The 22,303-nt window shown below is 38.5% G+C and overlaps 1 protein-coding gene across 2 annotated transcripts in view; it reads right to left on the reverse strand.

The window, feature by feature from the left end:
- Positions 1-22,303, reverse strand: part of MAP3K5 (mitogen-activated protein kinase kinase kinase 5) — a 198,217-nt gene that overhangs the window by 36,092 nt on the left and 139,822 nt on the right. For both annotated transcript variants that reach the window (XR_007412214.1, XM_025422373.3), the window contains exons 15-18: positions 12,775-12,908; positions 8,072-8,199; positions 6,884-7,020; positions 5,413-5,518 (exon numbers count right to left, since the gene is read on the reverse strand). Coding sequence is in view for 1 of the 2 variants with exons in the window: in XM_025422373.3 (XP_025278158.1) it covers positions 5,413-5,518; positions 6,884-7,020; positions 8,072-8,199; positions 12,775-12,908 (505 nt within the window). In the remaining variant the exon portion in view is untranslated. The remainder of the gene's footprint in view (positions 1-5,412; positions 5,519-6,883; positions 7,021-8,071; positions 8,200-12,774; positions 12,909-22,303) is intronic.

Here is a 22,303-nt window from a genome sequence, read left to right on the forward strand (position 1 = left end):
GCAGAGACACAGGCGGAGGGAGAAGCAGACTCCATGCAGAGAGCCCGATGCGGGACCCGATCCCAGGTCCCCGGGGTCACACCCCAGGTCCAAGCCAGGCACTCAACCTCTGAGCCACCCAGGCATCCCTGATTCAAGTCTTAATATCTCATCTTTCTTGAGTTCCAGTTTTCTCTGTCATTAATAAAAGTGGAAAATTGTTATAATGGTTTTTATCAGGGATGTAAGAATAGCTTGCCAACATGGTCTGGTCATGAATAGATACTTCCTCATCTTCTGGATAGTAGAGTATAAATGATGCATCATTTATCGGGACCTCTTAGAAACTTCTAAGAATTAGCCATTTAAGAACAAAAGAGAATATATCAACACACATTTTTTGCAGTTAGTTTTCCAAATACATGAAGATTCCTATCATGCATACTTCCATGTTTCTGGGAAAAGTTTAGGTCAATCATCCATTTTTCTAGATCTATATTTCTCAATTTCTTTTTTTTTTAATTTTTATTTATTAATGATAGTCACAGAGAGAGAAAGAGAGGCAGAGACATAGGCAGAGGGAGAAGCAGGCCCCATGCACCGGGAGCCCGATGTGGGACTCAATCCCGGGTCTCCAGGATCACGCCCTGGGCCAAAGGCAGGCGCCAAACCGCTGCACCACCCAGGGATCCCTATTTCTCAATTTCTTAATTGAATGCTTAATTCTTCTATTTTGATTCTTATTTCTAAATCACAAAAGTATGAAGATTCTGAGCCATTATGAGCCATTGTTTAAAATAATGTAAATCATTTTTGGTGTACTTTATTCTGTAAATCAAATATATATGGCTTATTGCTGTGTGCCTGTGGTCCACAGGCAGGTGGTATTAAACAACAGGTTTTACAGATCAAAGACAGGTCAGGAGACATCAGTACAGACAAATCACCAGACAGAGTGAAGAAGAATACAGTGAAACATAGGATATTTAAAAGGCTACATGGAATCAAGAGTTGAAGAATATGGTATGATGGAAAGAGAATTAAATAGGGAGCCAAGAATGCCTGATTCTAGCTCTAGTCTGGCATATCTCAGATAAACACTCAACTGTAGTTGTCTCAGTGGCTTGAATGAGAGTCTGGGTTGGCTTCTAATACCCTTTAGACTGATTCGCCCAAATCCAACAATGAGTCAGAAGTGTGAACAGGAACAGATTATTGCCACATCCCCTGCTGCTGATAGACTCATACAAATGATATAATCAGCAAACAGGAATTCATCCAAGATGCCATATTCAATTATTTCAAATCCTGAGGCATTTGCTAAAAGAGCTACTTCAGTATTTTCTAATTCATAACTAAACTGACATTGACATAAATACAGACACCTTTTATGAACACCTCATGCATGATTTATAGGTGAAACTGCTATGCATAATTGTTCCTATGAAACCCACCAACAGAGGCTAAAAACTGGCTGTTTTTTGTTCATGAAAACAAACAAAAGTATATTATTCTTGTCAAGTATTGTCATCTTGCCAGGTTATCCTCCAGCTCTCATTATGTGGCCACAGATCATGTTCAAGTTCACATATGACTGTACATGTCTGCTCTCAGCTTCAATCAGCAACACTATTGGAGGGAAGCATTTCACTTGGCCAAGGATAAGGTTACTACACTTCTCAAATCACCTACCCTTAGGAGAAAACTGCTATGATTTCTCTTCATTTATAGATGATGAACTATAGTGAATGAGTGGGTTTTTTTTATGATGTAAATAAAATCAAGTGGTCTTTTAGAAAATATGTGTTTAAGTCTTCCACTTTTTCTTGTATCTGGGTCTAAAATAGAATTGATGAGAGTTAAGTTGTACTAAAACCTGAGTAGAAATTACAACTGATTAAAATATAGTGAACTTTAGAAACTGGACAATTCAAGTAATTAGCACATTATGCAATTTTCTTCATTAGATAATATTTCAAAGAGCTCCAGTTACGTTTAATTATCCCCCACAGAGTAAGTGCCAAAAAAAAACAAACAGGCTTAGTTATGTATTCATATTGGCTCTCTTTATCTGACAATCACATGACATAATATTTTATGTAAAGAGATCTACAGAGATGGATAATGAAGATGCAAGCCAATCTGTACATTAGCCTAAGGAAAACAAGTACGAGTATTGACTCTAAAATCTATACTTTATCTGTCTTTGCTGCAAAGTTTTAAAATATTATTTTAAAATAATCTCTTTAAAAAAATAATCTCTTTTAGAATTTGCCACTGCAATGACCCATGGAGCCATTCCAACTTAGTGGCTCGAAGTATGAACTCTGACATCCCACTTAATCCACTCATTCATTCAGCAGATTTATATCAAGGGCCTACTGTAGGCCAGGCATTTAGAATATTACAGTGGAATAAACAGAAATCCCTGTGCTCATGGAGCTTATAATGTTTTGCAGTGGGAGACAGACATTAAACTATAGCATAACAAATCAGTAAATTATATGTATGTTAGGGGGCACCTGGTGGTTCAGAGGTTGGGCGTCTGCCTTTGGCTCAGGGCATGATCCTGGGGTCCCGGGATTGAGTCCCACATTGAGCTCCCTGCATGGAGCCTGCTTCTCCCTCTGCCTATGTCTCTGTCCCCCATCTCCCTCTCTGTGTCTCTCATGAATAAATAAATAAAATCTTAAGTATATATATATATATATGTTAGAAAGTGATGCATCAATGACAAAAAAAAAAAAAAAAAAGGTAGGGAAAACGGATTGAGAGTGCCCAGGGAGGGCTGCCATGTTAATAGGGCAGTTATGGTAGGTTCACTGAGATGACATCGGAGTTAAAACTTAAAGGAGAGGGACCTAGCCACACAGATAACTGGGAGAACAGTGTTACCAGCAGAAGGAAGAACATGTAAAGGCCTTTGAGGCAAGACCCTGCCTGGTATAATGAAGGAAATGCAGGAAGACCAGTGTTTCTGACACAGAGTAAGCAAGACCGAAGAGTAGGAAATGAGATCTAAAAGGTAATGGACTCTGAATCAGGTCAGAGCCTTGTCCACCATATTAGGACTTTGGCATTTGTTTATTCTGAAAGAAACAGAAAGCCACCGAAGTCTTAGAGTAACAGGGCTTGACTTACGTTTTAAAAGGATCACTCTAAGGATGCCTGGGTGGCTTAGCAGTTAAGTGTCTACCTTCAGCTCAGGGCATGATCCTGGGGTCCTGGGATAGAGTCCCACATTGGGCTCCCTGCATGGAACCTGCTTCTCTCTCTGCCTATGTCTCTGCCTCTCTTTCTCTCTCTCATGAATAAATAAATAAAATCTTAAAAAAAAAAAAAAAAGATCACTCTAGCTACAATGTTAAGAGTAGACAGTAGGAGGCAAGAGCCAAAGAAGCGAGAATAGGAGGTAATACAGTTGAAAGCTGAGGGTGGCAGCAGTGGAGGCAGTGAGGAGTGGTCCAATTTTGGACACCTCCCAAAGGTGGAGCCAGTAGGCTTCCTTGTGGATTTGGCTGGAGTGTAAGAAGAGAGAAGTACCATGGATCCCTCTAAGTTTTGGGTGGCTATCAACTGAGATGGGGAAGAGAGTGGGTGGAACAGGTTTGAGGAAAAGATAATTCCACTTGACATGTTAAGTCTAGTTTGAATCGTAGCTCTAATACTAGTCTTGTGACTTCGGGCAAGTTATTCAACCTCTTTGAACCTTAATTTCTCATCATAAACTGGGATGCTGATACTGAAGAATTAGGGCTGATGGATGAATTTCAGTGATAAAGCACTTAGCACAATCAGATAAATAGTAAGTACTCTATAAATGGTGGTTGAGGCTGTCTTCCCTCCCACCAAATCACCAAACAGGTCAATGTCTTCCAAGTGAGTTCATCAGAGGTTGAGTGAGCACCTGTGAGGCCTATGGTCATGAACAGATCAAGGTGTGCCCACTCCAAGCCCTTCTGACCAGCCCTGGAGAAGGACCAGGTACATTATAGTTACACGTGTTACTCATGTGAGGCCAGTGTAAGAAATGCAAACAAAGGGCTCTGGGAGGACAGCTTTACTACAACTTCTTTGGGGATTAAAAGAAAACATGTCTTTAAGATTAGCAGAAGACATTAAATCAACATCTTGTGAAATAAAATGTCTGAAAGTAGGGTTTTTTCCCATCAGAAGTTACTGAGTCTTGGCAGCATCTAAAACATCTCTTGCCAAATTGAGAGAGCATGAGGAAAGAAATGCAAAGACATTTAAAGTTACTAGTAGATTGGAATTAATTTTGTTAAAAAATACAATTTAAATGTGTTTAATGCTGTGCCCTGAAATACCCATTGCTGTGAGGGTAGGAATTGGGTCAGAGGTGTTGCTGACTGAATGTTCTGAGGAGAAAATTTACAAAATTTCTCTCTCTCCCAGGCTATGAGAATTGATACGTCAGCAAGATGGAGAGGAAGATGGACTGAAGCAAAAAGGTCAACGCAAAGAGCAAAGGGTAGATTAAAAATCTAAGTTCCATCATTTACAAACTGTTGTGATCTCTGTGATCTCTCTTCTCTCTCTCAATCTCCTAATCTGCAAAACTGAGGCACTACCATCTAGCTCACAGAATTCAGAAATGGCAGTATCTGGCCATTTTGCTTTATCTTAGATCACAGATTATTCATTGCCCTTTTTTGCTAAATGACTCTTTCTCTGATGATAATAACAATGATTTAGCACTTCATGAGAATCAGCAGAGTGGAGTGATAAGAACTTCCAGTGGACACCTGAGTAGAGGTTCCAGATGCCCTCCTGTAAGTGTAGGCAGTCATTAATCTCTCTGAGCCTTGGTTTCCTCTTGCTATATTTTTGGCAATCACTTGGTCTCCACTCCCCCAGGACTTTCTTGGTGGCTGGATTGCCTAATTTCTCAGGCAAGCTCTCTCCCCACCCCAATTCTGAGTTGATGAGTCACTTCCTCTTTCTGAATTGGAATTCTACCCCGGTTATTTATATTGTGAGGAGGAAATAGGCCACAGGGAGTAAACAGATTAGGAACTCATAGTTCAAATGGGAAGTGATTAAGGTATGAGTAAGGATCACAAAGAGGTTGGGCAAAAAAAAAAAAAAAAATTTTTTTTAAAATCTTGTCAGCCCTTAGAGTGGTTATAGCCAAGTAAGAGAGAAGTAATGACATGAAGGGGAAAACAAATAACAAACTAAGAGTTAACAGAAAAACATCTCAGTGGCATTAAGCAGGAGACTGAGCAAATCATAGAAATACGTGATGAGAAAAGAGCCAGATCAAATGCATAACATTTTTCAATAAGCATCAAAACATACCCACATTAATTGGGTAAGAACCCAAACTGACTTTCTCTCTCACATTAGGCTGTAACACAGCAATTATTTCTTTAATTACGAAAGATCTGTATCATCAGTGCAAAAACATACCAGTAAAAGTTTCAGTACATGGGTTTATGCCAGCGAGCCTCTTTGATGTCCCGAAGTCCGAGATCTTGAGAACACCACTATAGGTATTAATCAACACGTTGTCGCCCTAGGGAACAAAAGGCTTGAATTAAAAATGTTCTTTCTTCCAGTTCTGTTGGTTGTTGGCTCATAAATCCAATAAGAAAAGGTGCCCTTAGAGCAAACAAGGACACAAAATCTATATTCTTCGGGGCACCTGGTGGCTCAGTGGTTGAACATCTGCCTTTGGTTCAGGTCGTGATCCTGGGGTCCTGGGATCGAGTTCCGCATCAGGGTCCCCGCCGGGAGACTGCTTCTCCCTCTGCCTATGCCTGTGCCTCTCTATGTATCTCCCATGAATAAATAAATAAAATCTTTAAAAAAAAAGAAAGATATCTGTATTTTTCATTAATAGTTAACCTCAAGCGTGAATTATTGAACCATTTTTTGTTTACATATTATCAATCTACAATCTGTTAGCAGGCCACAAGCAGGCCACCTCAAAAAGGTGCTTAGTTAGAGCTTGCTGTGGTTTGCAAACAGTAGAGATTATCTGTGTGAGGTAAGTTCAACTAAATTATTCATGATTTTCTAGTCATTTTAACTTTATTTTCTGTCATTTTACTTATTTTCCTGGAATATTTTAGGACAATGGCAAATAAATGAGATCTGGATTGATTTGGAGATAGTAACAGTAACTTCCTTTCCACAGTCCCGCTTTTGTCAGAAATGTATTAGTTTTGAATTTTCACTTTTGAAAGACGATCAAATGAAGTTATGTGATTTTAGTTCAAACAATGAGTGTATAGTGTATGATACTTGTGAAAAGAGGGAATCTTATTTTTTTTCCCTCCTAATCATTCATCCATCAATGCAGCAAATGTTTACTGAGTATCTACTCTGGGCAAGGATGCAAAGATTAATCAGCCTGTGAGCATCTCAGAAGCAGGGACCCTTTCCTGTCCGATTTTGTTCTGCTGTGCCACCCCCTACCTGGAGCACCTAAAACAGTGCCAGGCGTGCAGTGGAAGCTTAATCTTTGTTGGCTGAACATGGTTAAGAGGTCTCTTCCTTGAGGAAGAGAGATAAGGCATGAATGTCAATAGCTGACTCAGAGTGAGGATTTAGTATCTTGTATTTTTGCTATTTCTAAGATTTACTTATTTGCGATTCTAAATTAATACCCATAACAGTATGGCTTTTGCAAAGAAAACAGTTACCCAACAAGAAACTTTTATTTATTTATTTATTTTTAAAGATTTTATTTATTTATTCATAGAGACAGAGAGAGAGAGAGAGGCAGAGAGAAAAGCAGGCTCCATGCAGACAGCCTGACATGGGACTGAGTCCAGGGTCTCCAGGATCACACCCTGGGCTGCAGGCGGCGCTAAACCGCTGCGCCACCGGGACTGCCCACCAAGGAACATGAAACATGAATCCTACTGCATCCTACCTTTATATCTCGGTGGACTATTTGATTGTCATGGAGGTATTTTAATCCTTCAAGTATTTGCTTTGTATAAAAGCCAATTGTTTGCTCATTGTCCTTCAATGGGCCCCATTTGGAACGAAGGAGAGCAGAAAGACTTCCTGTAAAGTAGGGAGAAACAGTGGATAAAATTTTATTGAATTAGTTCTTTAAAGCATGTTAATCATGGGACATTAATTTAAGCTAACATTTATTGGTTGTTTGGAGTAGCCCAGCAAGTAGAGTAGTAGACACTTGGGCTCTCATACACTCTGAAGATGCTCATTATCAAATACAGTCAAAATAAAAGGCCACTCAGTCTCTAACTTTAAGTCACAATTATTGATACTAAAATGGTTCAGCATACTTGTATTGTCTCCTAATGAATTGCAAGCTGATGTCACATGACTAATTAAAAAAATTTTATTGAGATAATTGACATATAACATTGTGTTACAGGTGTACAACATTTGGTATTTATATACGTTGCAAAATGATCACCACACTAAGTCTAGTTCATACTTGTCACCACACAGTTACAAAAACAATTCTTTTCTTGTGGTGATAACCTTTAAGTTCTATTCTCCTAGCAACTTTCAAATATACGTACAGTAGTATTAACTCTAGATTCAGCATGCTGTACATCATATCTCCAGGACTCATTTATTTTATAAATGGAAGTTTGTACATTTGACCTTCTTCACCCATTTTATCCTCTCCTATCCCTGCTTCTGGCAACCACCAATCTGTTCTCTGTTATTTATAAGCTTGGGTTTTTTTGTTTGTTTGTTTGGTTTTTTTTTTAGATTCCACATGTAAGTGAGGCCATACAGTATTTGCCTTTCCCTGTATAACTTATTTCATTTAGCACAATGCTCTCATAGTCCATCTGTGTCGTTGAAAATGGCAAGACTTCACTCTTGTTTTTATGAATGAATAATATTCCATTGTGCATATAAAACACATCTTTAAATGGATAAACACATCCATTGATCCAATGGTGGACACTTAGGTTGTTTCCATTTCTTGACTATTGCAAATAATGCTGCAATGAAGATCTAATTTGTCTTTTAACTTAGATTAAGACCTGTAAACTTGTAAATCCCATGCTATTGTGCTCCTCTTTAAACCATAAAAACTTATACTTTTTAAAGAAAGAAAAAGATCTTTTACCTCCTGGGACCTGCTCCATGAAGATTTTGATGAAACCATTCTCACTGAAAGAGCCCAGATACTGGACAATATTTTTGTGCTTCAGATGCTTATGCAATGCTATTTCTTCATGTAGAGGCTGAGAGTATCTAAAAGACATACAAATGTTGATAAGCAATTATGTAGCCAGATTTTAGTGTATAAATGTAAGCAATACAAATTGAAAATATCAGCTAAATATATGCCCCTACAGAAAGTAAAATATGTTATCTAAAGCATTTGTTTCTTGTCACATAAATTTTGTGAAGTTGAAGTGGTAGTGATAAGATGTAGGGAAATGTGTCAGGCATTAATCCAAACCTATTGTATATATTAACTCATTTCTCACAATAACCCCAAGAGAAGTTACTTTTAAGATGCCCATTTTACAGATGAGGAAATTGACTCACCAAGAGGATGACTAACCTGTCCTAGATCTTAAAGCTAGTAAGTGACTGAGTTAAGATATCAGTCCAGGAAAATTGAATGCATCCACATAGCTCACTGTCTATATTAACACAACTTTCTATTCTGCTGGCCCCATAACATAACTACTATTCCAGAAGACTCTTGCCCAGGAGGATAAAGATTGCAAATCACTTTCATTTTCATTCCAGAACTTACTGAAATGCCCAGCAACTCTTCTGTAGAAAACTAAGTCTCTTTGAGCTCCTCACAAATCTTCATCTTACTGGGTTCATCGGTTCTATTATACCATAATTTTTTTTTTTTACCCATTTCTACCCATGCCTCCATGCTGAAAGACCAGCATTAAGCCAAACTTTAAAATCGCACACTTGATATATGTTGTTTCATCAGCTTATACAATGAAAGTGTTTTATATTTTTGGAACAGACTGAACAACTCTTTTTATGAATATCTGAAGTACTGTACAGCTTCTCAATTCTTAACAATCTTGAATATTAACATTATATTACATACTAAATATGATTCTTGTATAGCTATCTATAGTAGGGTTTTGGAGACTCAAAGCTATTCCCTAATTTTTTTCTGTTGCACAATTTAGGTTATAGGTATGAAAAGCACTCACCACTAGAATATAAACTATAAACCTGATGCCTCATTATTTGCTTCGGTGTTAGATACAACAGATGCTTAGATTTCACAATGGCAAATTCATACAAACAGAATGGATTTTTTTGAATGCCAATAACAAATGCTAGAATTGGTTAGTATTGGATAATACTATTTTAATGAAACTTTTCAAGATAAGCTACAAAGCTAAAGCAATTAGCAGGTTACAAAAATCCAAATTCATTTAATTTAAGCAAACTTTTATAATCTGTAAAATATTACTCAGAATGCTGCCCAAAAACAACGAAAAATTAACTTGTATTTTAGATCATTTACTCATTTTATTTTTCTTTCGAACTGCTCTAGGAACTATAAGGGTAAATATTAAACTGAAAACCTTAACAGGATATCAGTTAGAGACAACTCCATTTTGGTAACTAACTGAGGCAGCACGAGAAATACCAGTATATAGTGTTACCAGTAGGATATTTAGGTTATGATTCTCAGGACATTTGCAAGTTACTTTTTCCATAGAGTTTAAAATATTTTATTAACACTAGTTAGTAAGATTGCTCTTGATATGCATGAAATAAATTAATAGCAAATACTGAGTCTATTCTACAGCTTTAGGACATCAAGATGACTAAATAATCTGAAGCAAGTGATTAATCCGGCTTATGACGAGCTGGAGGGCTTCTACCTCTTAACCCTCTACTGAACATCAATTATGAATGTTTAAATGTAAGATCCTAGAAAAGGAAATATGCCACACTCCTGCCCCCTCCTTTATGTAACCAAAGAATAGCTTAAAAATTATAATAGTCTGGATTCATCTTAGGTAAGAATAAGAACTTTTCCCCAATATGAAATTTATTAGTAACATTCAGAAATTCTAAGTGAAAGGATAAGTGCCAAGCACTGAATAAGCATGAAATTCCAATTTGTTCGAGTCAATAAGCAACACTTATCTCTGTGAATTATAAGAAAATCTTCTCAATGAGCTGACAATGGAAAGAAGAAATGGTACAAATAATCAGTTACTTATATATATTTAGTTTTGAAAAATTATTAATCCATATGTGTTTCCAGAGTACCTTCTCTGAGTCAAATTCCCACTACATCCATCCATACCAGTGGTCTCCAGCCTTGGCTGGACATTTCATCTCCTGAAAGGATTTTTAAAAAACTAATTTGTGCCTATGACCCATCCCAGAATTTGGGGAGGTAAGGCATGAGCATCAGTATTTTTTAAAGTTCCCCTGTTGGCTCTAACACGCAGCAGGGTAGAGAATTACTGATCTAAATAAATAGTCCAGGTGTGTATAGAACGTTAGAGGAGGAAGCCAACCTGAGATTAACTAGTTGAGACAGATCGTGAATCCAACGCCACTTCTCTCCCACATCTACTCCGATTCTCTTTAAACAAAGTGTTTTTAAAGTGTGAAGGAAACACAGAAGCCACTGTTTTTGTTGCTATGATGCTCCACTCCAGATGGCGATGGGTAGTATATGCTGGATCATACATTATTCACACGCATCCTATTACCTTAGCAATTGTCCTTCCTAACTGCTATCTTTTCACACATAACATGAAAACCTCTCCAGGGCATATAGAAGAAAATAACTTCGTGTATTGTATCAGACAATAACACGACAGACTTCACTTCTTCTTTATAGGTAACAAGGAGACGCCTGGCACCAGCTGTTCAAGAGAAACACCTGTCATGCAAGTGTTTTCAAACAACCCACATTCTGCCAGATACACTGCTACAGAACAGTACCTTTGTTGGTGTTGGTGTGCTTTGTGTACACACAACGGCAGTTGAATAAACTTAAGTTACAAAGGTGATTTTAAAAGTGGTCAGCTTCCAACTACCTACTTAAATTCATCTGCTGCCGGGAGAGGAGGGGATGTTTTTAAACATCGGTGGGTTTGCTGCTGTAATTTGATACTAATTAAGCCCTTAAATTTTCTATTGTTTCAAAATCTATTCCACGAATATGTTACTTAAGAACCTATAAGAACATTTAAGAAAGTTTTTTAATATTACAAAGTGGTAGAGGGAGAGGGAGAGAATCTCAGATACCCCATGCAGAGCCCTAAGTGGGGCTCAATCTCACGACCCTAAGATCATGACCTGAGATGAAATCAAGAGCTGGATGCTTAACCAACTGAGTCACTTGGGTGCCCCAGTTTTGGAAGTTTCTATGGACATAGTCTCAAGCTCATCAAGAGAACCATATCCTACCCACAAAAGTCTTCTTCATTTCATTTGTTAGTGTTTTTGATCTCCAGCATTCTAGATTCTTAGGATTTCCATCTCTACTTACACTCCTTTTGTTTATGTATACTATCTACTTTACCCATGAGAGCCTTTAGCATATTAAAGTTGTTCTAAATTCCTAGTCTGATAATTCCAACCCTGCCACATCTGAATCTGGATCTGACGCTTGCTCTGTCTCTACAAACTGGGTTTTTGCCTTTTGGTACGCTTTGCAATTTTTGGTGAAAGTTAGGCATGATGTATTAGGTAGAAGGAACTCCGGGAGGGGAAGAATTCCACAGTCTTATGCTTAGGTCTCAGTTTCTTTGAGGGCCTGTGCCACTGGGCTGGGAGCTTCACAGATGCTTTGAGTCTCCCTTCTCCCCCATCCCCTGCTGCCTTCAGCTGGGATAGGATGGCAACAGTGAACAGGAGTTGGGTATTTCCTTTCCCGCAGGCTGGTTAGGCTCTGATAATACCCTCTTAGGTTAGGCCCTGGTAAAAATAGTCTCTCTGAGGTCAGGCCTTGTTAGGAAGAGCAGAGCTGTGGTGTATTTCAAAATAGTTACCTTCCCTCTTTCCCCTGCCGAAAGCAGAAGGGGATTTTTCTCCAATATCGCTGTTGAGGGTCTGGTAGGGCTACTGGAGGCAAAATTCACAAAAGTGTGCGCACCCGCCATGACTATCTCTCCAAATTTGGGGGCAGTGGCTTGGCCTGCAACCTCACTTCTTCAATGGATCCAAGAAGAGCTGTTGATGTCTTAGTTTGGTCAGCTTCCCATTTGCTAAGATGGAGGAATGACTTCCAAGCTCCTTAGGTACAAAACTGGACACTGGAACCTGTGGTTCAAATACCACTTCTGATCCAGCTTACTTCCCATCTATCCATCTAATAAATCAACCATCCTTTGACATAACTGAGCTCTACACACCCAGGCCATTGTCTTTTCTACTCTTTAGAAGTCCTGTCCTTGTCACCTCTGAGAGGTCATCCTTCTCCACCAGAGGGTTGTGCCTGAATCAATGATTGATGCAGCAGCTAAACCTTAGAGGGGCTGATTAAGACACTGGTCTTTTCAGACAGAGTTTCACTAATTAGAATATCACCAAAACATTGTCTAGAATGCCATACACAACCCCAAATACCTGGAAAACAGCTTTTATTTTTTTTAATTTTTTTTAGTTATTTATGATAGTCACAGAGAGAGAGAAAGAGAGAGGGGCAGAGACACAGGCAGACGGAGAAGCAGGCTCCATGCACCGGGAGCCCGACGTGGGATTCGATCCCGGGTCTCCAGGATCGCGCCCTGGGCCAAAGGCAGGCGCCAAACCGCTGCGCCACCCAGGGATCCCGAAAACAGCTTTTATTAGCCACAATTACAGTACCTGCTATCTCTCTCTGGGATTTCCTTTATAGCGATTCTGACTTGGTTGCTCAGGTCTCGGCCTGCGTAGACGATCCCATAAGTGCCTTTCCCTAGAACGACTCTGTCACCATTCTCATCATATTCATAGTCATACTACAAAGGGAAAAATGGAGGAACAGAAGATTGAAACATTAGTTGCATTCTACATTTTAAACATCAACTTTTTCCAAGAGCATTTTCCCTAATTTTATCAAACCCCTTTAACAAGCAAAACAAAGTGATGAAACTCTGAGCAGCAGCATCAAGAGCCAAAAACTGGACACTCTCAACATAAAGCAAATAATCTGTTCATGTTTTCACAATTGTTACAAACATAGTAGGGACTATGTATTTAAATCCAGAAAAGTGTTTCTTCCAAAGCCCACTTGGATTCTTTTGTCCACTAAATCCTATTTTTCACAGATCCTGGAAATGAGTATGCTTAGCAATAATGTCTACCAGTATCTATTACATCTAATTGATCTTTTTGTTTCTAAGCTTTTGATACTGTCCAAGTACTTCATACACTGCCAAGAGAATAAACACTGACAGAAAGGCTTTGGTAAGAAGAAAATTTTTGAGGCCTTCTGCATTGAAAATGATAAAATAAGGATTATTCTTCCTTTACCCTCAATTATCAAAAAAACATTGGTCATTTTCATTGAAAATGAAAAATAGCATTGTTAATTCATTCTACTGTTTTTTTGTTTCTATATCATTTATTTCTGCTCTTGTCTTTATTATTTCCCTTCTGCTGGCTTTAGTCTTTATTTGCTGCTCCTTTCAGTAAGGTTAGGTTGTATATTTGAGATTTTTCTTGCTTTTTGAGGAGACCTGTACTGCAATATACTTCCTTCTTAGAACAAAACTGGAGGCGGCACAATTCCAGATTTTAAGCTAAACAAAGCTATAATCATCAAGACAGTGTGGTACTGGCACAGAAACAGACACATAGATCAATGGAACAGACTAGAGAAACCAGGAATGGACCATCAACTACATAGTCAACTAATCTTCAACAGAGCAGGAAAGACTATCCAATGGGAGGAAGACAGTCTCTTCAACTAATGGTATGGGGAAAACTGGACAGCCACAAGCAGAAGAATGAAATTGGACCATTTTCTTACATCATACACAAAAAATCAAAATGAATGAAAGACCTAGATGTGAAAGAGGAAACCATCAAAATCCTAGAGGAGAACATAGGCAGAAACCTCTTTGACCTCAGTGGGAGCAACCTCTTACTAGACATGTCACCAGAGGCAAGGAAAACAAAAACAAAAATGAACTATTGGGACTTCCTCAAGATTAAAGGCTTCTGCACCACAAAGGAAACAATCAACAAAACTGTAAGGCAGCTTATGGAATGGGAGAAGGTATTTGCAAATATCTGATATAGGGTTTGTATCCAAAATCTATAAAGAACTTATCAAACTCAATGTCCCAAAAAACAAATAATTCATTTAGGAAATGGGCAGAAGACATGAATAGACATTTTTCCAAAGAAGACATCCAGATGGCTAAAAGACACATGAAAAGATGCTCGACATCACTCATCATCAGGGAAATGCAAATCAAAACTACAATGAGGGGATGCCTGGGTGGCTCAGTGGGTGAACGTCTGCCATCAGCTTGGGACGTGATCCCAGGGTCCTGGGATCCAATCTTGCATCAGGTTCCCCACGGGAACCTGCTTCTCCCTCTGCCTGTGTCTCTGTCTCTCTCATGAATAAATAAATAAAAACCTTAAAAAAAACCTACAATGAGATATCACCTTACATCTGTCAGAATGGCTAAAATTAACAACACAAGAAACAATAGGTACTGGTGAGGATGTGGAGAAAGGGGAACCCTCTTGCCTTGTTGGTGGGAATGCAAACTGCTGTGACCACTCTGGAGAACAGTAAGGAGGTACCTCAACAGTTAAAAATAAAGCTACTCTACAATCGAGCAATTTACCCAAAGGATACAAAAATACAGATTCGAAGGTATACATGTACCATGATGTTTATAGCAGCATTAACAACAGCAGCTAACTATGGACATAATCCAAATGTCCATTGACTGATGAACACATAAAGTGGTGGTGTGTATTTACTGGTGTGTGTGTGTGTGTGTGTATGTATATATGATCTCACTCATATATGGAATTTAAGAAAGAAAACGATGAACATATGGGAAAGGGGAGGTAAGTAAAGAAGAGGGAAGCAAACCATAAGAGACAAACTGAAGGTTGATGGAAGGACGTGGGTGGGAGATGGGCTAGATGGGTGATAGGCATTAAAGAGGGCACTTGTGATTAGCACTGGGTGTTGTATGTGTATGAACCACTGAATTCTACTCCTGAAACTAATATTGCTCTGTATATTAACTAATATTTAAATTAAAAATGAAAAATAGGAGAAACATTTTATCTTTGATGTAAAAGGAAAAATCTACAGCCCTAAAACCCAAGCCTGATCAAGCATCTCAGTCCAATATGGAAAGCCAATGAAAATAAAAAGGTCTTAAAGAATATTTGGTAGAGACTTTCTGAGACGTGGAGGAGTCATCCAAAAAGGCCTATTTTTTGGTCTCAGACTAAAACTACCAAATTTGTTCATCAGATATTTGTGTGTGTGTGTGCGTGTGTGTGTGCGTGTGTGTGTCTTATCTGGTTTTGGTATCAGGGTAATGCTTGCCTCATAGAATGAACTGGAAGCTTTCTTTCCTTCTCTCTCTCTCTCTCTCTCTCTCTCTCTCGGGAATAGTTTGAGAATAGGTATTACCTTCTCCTTCTCTTTAAATGTTTGGCAGAATTCACCTGTGAAAATATCTGGTCCTGGACTTTAGTTTTTTGAGAGTTTTTGATTACTAATTCAATGTCATTGCTAGTAATTAGCCTGCTTAAAATGTCTATTTCTTCCCGATTCAGTTTTGAAAGGTTTTATGTTTCTAGAAACTTATTCATTTCTCTAAGGTTGTCCAATTTGTTGGCATATAATTTTTCATAACGTTCTCTTATAATCAATCCTTTGTATTTCTGTGGTGTCAGTTATTTATCCTTCATTTCTGATTTTATTGGACTCCTCTCTGTTTTTTTTTTTTTTTTTTTAATGAGTCTGGCTAAAGGCTTATCAATTTTGTTGATCTTTTCAAAGAACCAGCTCCTGGTTTCATGATGTATTCTATTGGGTTTTTTTTTTTTTAAGTCTCTATTTCATTTATTTCTGCTCTATTTATTATTTCCTCTTTCTACTGGCTTTGGGCTTTATTTGTTCTTTTTTTTTTCCCTAATTCCTTGAAGAGTAAGTTTAGGTTGTTTATTTGAGATATTCTTGCTTCTTGAGGTAGGTCTGGATTACTATATCTTCCTTCTCAGAATAACTTTTGCTGCATCCCCAAAGATTTTGGACTATTGTATTTTCATTTTTATTTGTCTCCATGCATTTTTAAAATTTCCTCTTTGACCCATTCATTGTTCAGTGGTGTATTATTTAGCCTCCATGTATTTGTGTTCTTTCCAGATTTTTTTCATGTAATTTATTTCTAGCTTCATACCATTGTGGTCAGAAAAGATGCATGATAGGATTTTAATCTTTATTTTATTGAGGCTTGTTTTGTGGCCTAATGTGATCTATTCTGGAGAACATTCTATGTGCACTCCAATAAATGTATTCTGTTCTTTTTGGATGGAATGGTCTATGTATGTGTTAGGTCCATTTGGTCCAATGTCTCATGCAAAGCCACTGTTTCCTTGTTGATTTTCTGTCTAGATGATCTATCCATTGATGTAAGTGGGGTGTTAAATTTCCCTACTATTATTGTATTACTCTCAATTTCTTCCATTATGTCTGTTAATAATTGCTTTATGTATTTAGGTGCTCCAGTGTTGGGTACATAACTATTTGAAACTTTATATCCTCTGGTTGGATTGTTCTCTTTATCATTATGTAGTGTCCTCTTTTGTCTCAGTTGTCTTTGTTTTCGTCTATTTTGCTCGAGATAAATATTGCTATCCCAGCTTTCTTTTTTGCTTCAATTTGCAAGGTAAATGTTCTTCTGTCCTCTCATTTTCAACCTTCAGGTGTCTTTAGGTCTGAAGTGAATCTCTGGTAGACAGCACATAGATGGGTCTTGCTTTTTTTTTTTTTTTTTTTTTTAATCTGGTCACCCTATGTCTCTTGATTGGAGTATTTATTTATTTATTTACTTTTAAGATTTTTATTTATTTATTCATGAGACACAGAAATGGAGAGGAAGAGACATAGGTAGAGGGAGAAGCAGACTCCATGCAGGGAGCCCGATATGGGACTTGATCTCAGAAATCCAGGATCATGCCCTGAGCCGAAGGCAGATGTGCTCAACCACTGAGCCACCCAGGAGTCCCATGGAGTATTTAGTCCATATACATCCAGAGTAGTTATTGAGGTATGGAATTATTACCATTTAATTATTTGTTTTATGGTTGTTTTTGTAGCTCTCTGTTCCTTTCTTCTTTTGCTCTCTTCCCCTGTTTGATGGCTTTCTTTAATGATATGCTTGGATTCCTTTCTCTTTATCATTTGGGTACCTATTGCAGGTTTTTGATTTGTCGTTGCCACTAGGTTCATATATACATCTTATGCACACAGCAATCTGTATTATCCAAGAAAACAGAAAGTGGGTTCTGGTACTGGCAATATAGTGGACTTGGTATTTGGAAAGCTTCTTGCTAAAAACACCCATTTTTTGTGATGTCAGAGGAATGCCTGGATGGCTCAGTGGTCGTGATCCCAGGTCTCAAGATCAAATCCTGCATTGGGCTCCCTGCAGGGAGCCTGTTTCTCCCTCTGCCTATGTCTCTCCTCTCTCTCTCTCTCTGTCTCATGAATAAATAAGTAAAATCTTAAAAAAAATACATATACCTTTTTTTTAAAGAGGGACTGAGAGAGAGAGAGAGAACATGAATGGCAGGGGAGGGGCACAGGAAGAGGGAGAGAGAGAATCTTAAGCAGGCTCCACTCTGAGTGAGGAGCCTGATGCAGAGCTTGATCTCACGACCCTGATATCATGACCCGAGCTGAAATCAAGAGTTGAAAACTCGACTGAGCCACCCAGGAATCCCAAAATAGACACACTTTTAAATGCCTAGCAGGGCTTACAAAAAAGTAAAGAAAACTGCCAGGAGCTAGAAATAAAGAGGAAGAGGACCATTTGCGGGGTAATCATAACTGAAGACCCCAAGGGGTGGGAATGAGGGCTGGGCCTTCAAACTTGTTAATCTTGGGCAGGAGTTGTCAAGTGCTTTCTCTAAAGCTCCAGATATTGAATAATTTCAGATTTTTAGGCCAATATGATCTCTGTGGCAACTACTCAACTCTGCCATTATAGCACGAGAACAGCTCAGTCAATAAATAAACATATGGGCATGGTTTTGTTCCAATAAAACTTCATTTACTAATGGTAGTAGAAGGCTGTATTTGGTTTTTGGGCTATGGTTTGTTAACCCCTTATCCGGTACTTTGGGCTTAATGCCCATGAAGGGATAGGAAATGGGGCCTTGTGTCTATAGTAGGTGAAGAGCTGGGCCCTTGAAGGACTGTAACTTGATGAAAGGGTAGATTAGAAGAAAGCCCATTATACTGCGAAACAAAAATAGAGCTCATCTGTCTTAAACTGAGCCCTGGGTGGACAAAAATAATACTTTCTGAATACTCTGAATACTTTCAGTAATTTCAGTACTACTCTCATGCTGGTTTAGTTCAAATTTACTTTTATCATGATACCCACAATTGGTCTTGAGCCTGGGATATCCTTGGGGTGCTAGCAGAAACAAAGCAAAAACATTTTAAAGGGAGACTCCCTTAATCTGGGCTATGCAGAATTCTTACTCATAATACGTCATTGAAATTGAGCTCACAACACGTAATTTTAAAACATATAAGGAAACAATTCACCACCAGTGAGTTAGCAGATTTGACAAATATCAATCTCAAACTTCATAAAATAGAAGAATAAAAACTTTAAAATAAGTACACTTAACATAAAGCTATAAAATAAGAAATCAAAGAGCAGGAGAAAAGGACAAGACATTCTAAGAAAGGCCAAGCAGATCTGAGACAGAACTGAACATTAACTATCTGGAAACTGAGCCCTAAGTAGGAAAAATAAAACTAAACTCACAGGCAGACATGGTATAGGGAAATTACAAAATGAAAAGCAAACAGAAGATCAAAAAGGAAACAGGCATAAAAAGGACAAACTACCTAGAAAGGTAGTAATCAGATCACTCTGCAAACTCTCCAGGGTACACACACACTTGACTTGAGGGACCATTGCCAAGGAGGATGAGGAAAATATGGTTTTGTCATTACCAGCTTCAGTTTGTTTCCAATGGGTTTCCAAACATTGATAGAAGGCAATTAGTTGTACTCCCCTGGGGAAAACTATGCCCGATACCAAGCCAGGACTGGGTGAGTACTGACCCCCCTATCATGCATGGACCCCTTCCCTGGCTAAGGACAGACGCCAAGCTCTAGAAGGGACGCATCTTACCTTCACGTTGGCAACACCGTACCCAGTGTACACAAAAGAATACTCCTGTTCTAGATGTCTAATGCAAGGCTGAAGATTGTCCTAGTTCAGAGCAGAACATCAGGCACATTTTCAGGGTGAAAAAATAAGAAGCAGAAATCATTTAGCAATTTCCTCAGACTGGAAGATAAAATTGGGCTCCAGCAAAGAGATAGTAAAAATGGTTAAACAAAATTCTACCAGAAAGAGCCTAAGACTCCACAGCCAAATCCGATGGCCCAGACTTCCATCATGCTGTGCCACACATGCTGGAAATCTACCAGCCAGGACCCAGGACAGCAGGAGGCAGGGCAGGGACCATCACCAAAGGAGCTCATCTTTGCTAGAAACCTACACACGTAACCTGCTACTACCACCACCTTACATTATTATGTTTTATAATTTAAAAGAAAAAAAATCAACTGTCCATAACCTATCTCATTTGACAGTCACAATAAGCCTGTGTCATAGTAGGGAAGGTCTATGATTAGCTTCAATTTACAAATGATCAGAAATATATTTTGCAGTCAAACAAACTAGAGCTGTGGTTTATACTCAGCTCATGATTCCTGATTTATGTTCCTACCACTACCAATGTTGTAGGAATATTCTTACTTCTGTTTCCAAAAAGGTATTACAGTTTGTCATCAATATTCACCGAACATTCATTCTCTTATTCAAACAGATATCTGGTAGACATCTGGTGGCCATCTTCGACTCCATTCTTTCCTTTCTCTAACTCCCCATAACAAATTGATTGCCAAATGCTATCAGGTGTATCTGCTCTTGCCTCGAATCAGGTCTTCCATGCTTTTTTTTTTCTGTACTAATTCTACAGACTCTTAATTGGCTTTCCTGTTCCCTCCTCTCTTGTGCCCTGTTCCCTTATCCACTCTTAGGACAGCAGTGAATTTTCCAAAGTCCAAACTTCCGAAGTGAGTTGTCCATATTTGTACCACTGTCTCTGCTTTATTAAAAGGTTTCTCTTTACTTTCAGAATCAAAGCCAAACTCCTTAGCATGGCATAAATGCCCTGAAGCTTCTTTTATTGCTTCTGTGTCCAACCTTCTCTTTCATCAATCTCCTCCCACATCTCTCAGTGAGATTTCCAAGATCCTTCATGCTGTTCCATATGCTGTGTTTCCTACCTAGGTAAACCAAGCCCTAGGAGCTTTCCTGAAAATCCACCTGACCCTTAAGAGCTGGGTTACTTTCTGGTCTGATGTGCTTCCAAGGCTTTCTGCCCTCTTCTCTTGCTCAGCCTGCATCCTAGTCTGAACTCTGAGCTTTGTGAGAGCTAGGATTTATCTTTAATTGCTCTACCTCTAGTCTTGGCAGTATCTAGTTTACAGATGCTCAGTAATTATTTGCTTAACTGATTAATCAGGATATAGAAAATTTGATGAGAACCATTTTTTAAAAAAAATAAACCAGGTGCCAAAACAAAACACTGAAAGTCAGCATTAGTTTATTTTTGGTTGAAAGGAGTTTTGCCACAGGGATATATATATATAGTGTGGGGAATAATATATAAACCTTCATAAGGCTGCTCCAGTTTTAGTTTCCCTCTGGAATCTTTTTTTCCCCCCTCTGGAATCTAAAGCATTAAAAGACTATTCTTTTTTAAAGATTTTATTTATTTATTCATGACAGACACAGAGCAAGAGAGACGCAGAGACACAGGCAGAGGAGTGCAGAGAGCCTGACGTGGGACTCGATCCCAGGTCTCCAGGATCATACCCCGGGCTGAAGACGGTGCCAAACCACTGGGCCATTGGGGCTGCCCAAGACTATTCTTTTTTAAAAGATTGTTTATTGGGTATGGTAGTTGATTCCTGTTGAACAAAGTGGTCACAGTAAAAATAAAAAGGACTTTTAATAAGACCAAAGTGATTGAAAACCATTCCACAGAGTAGTTGCTGCTTAGTTTTTAAAATTTTTTTCCTTCTATTCCTACCATATAGAGATATAAATTGGAAAGGCAGGTTTGAAGAGACTGGCCTGGTCTATAAAGACAGAGAATTATCTATGGGATAGCCAAAAAAAGTAGAACAGAGCTGGGCTACAGGCCAACATAAGATAAGGTGTGTTAAATTAGAAATATGGAAAACATTAGGGAAGGAGGAAAGAGTGTTTTAAAAAATAAAAGGTAAGATTATACTGCTTATATATTCTGCATTCTATTTCTATGGCAATAGGTTAGTGAATTAGGTTGTTGCTAAGGGAAACAACTGCATTTTGAAGCAATGTTGGGAATACTTCTAGAATCATCCCTCTATTGTTGCTTGCCCAGAGTAATCTAAGTCTGGTACTGGAAAAGGAACCAGCGTAGGAGGACAATATTGACAAGGCCAACTAACCAAGTGGTGATTCACTTAGTTCCCACGCTGTCAAGGGACCTACAGTAAAAGAACCACCTTCGAAAGGCCATGTACTTCCCTCTGGTGCTTAATTACATTAGATGAGTGGTCACCTCAAAACCCACATGGTAGTTTTGTTAATTTTCAGTCTGTATTGGCTTCTTAGTATGCAAATGTCAAAAACATTAATAACTATTAATAACATTAATAAAATGCTAAAAATGCTGTAGGTTCAAATAGGTAGCTTGATCTCTTCTCCCTCAGGCCTTTACTCACATTATCACCTTCTCAATGAGCCTTCCCTTGCTTATTGGTCTAAACTTGCATGCTCTGTTACACTGTAACTTTCTGAACCCTTCCCTGCTTAATTTTTCTCCTTAACACTGGTCATTATCAAACATGCTATGTATTTTACTTATGTTGCTTACTCTCACTAAAATGTAAGCTCAGTGAGGGCAGGGATTTTTCTCATTTTTTTTCTCTGTTGTGTCCCTAGCATCTAAAATAATGACAACCATGTAGTAGGAACCATGTAGTAGGTGTGAATAACTATTCATTGAGTGAACTGAATTTATACCTGTCGGTGTGGTATAAAGATGACTTTAAGGTGAAAAT

This window comes from Canis lupus, chromosome 1 (assembly GCF_003254725.2).
Source record: "Canis lupus dingo isolate Sandy chromosome 1, ASM325472v2, whole genome shotgun sequence".
Classification (NCBI taxonomy): Eukaryota; Metazoa; Chordata; class Mammalia; order Carnivora; family Canidae; genus Canis; species Canis lupus.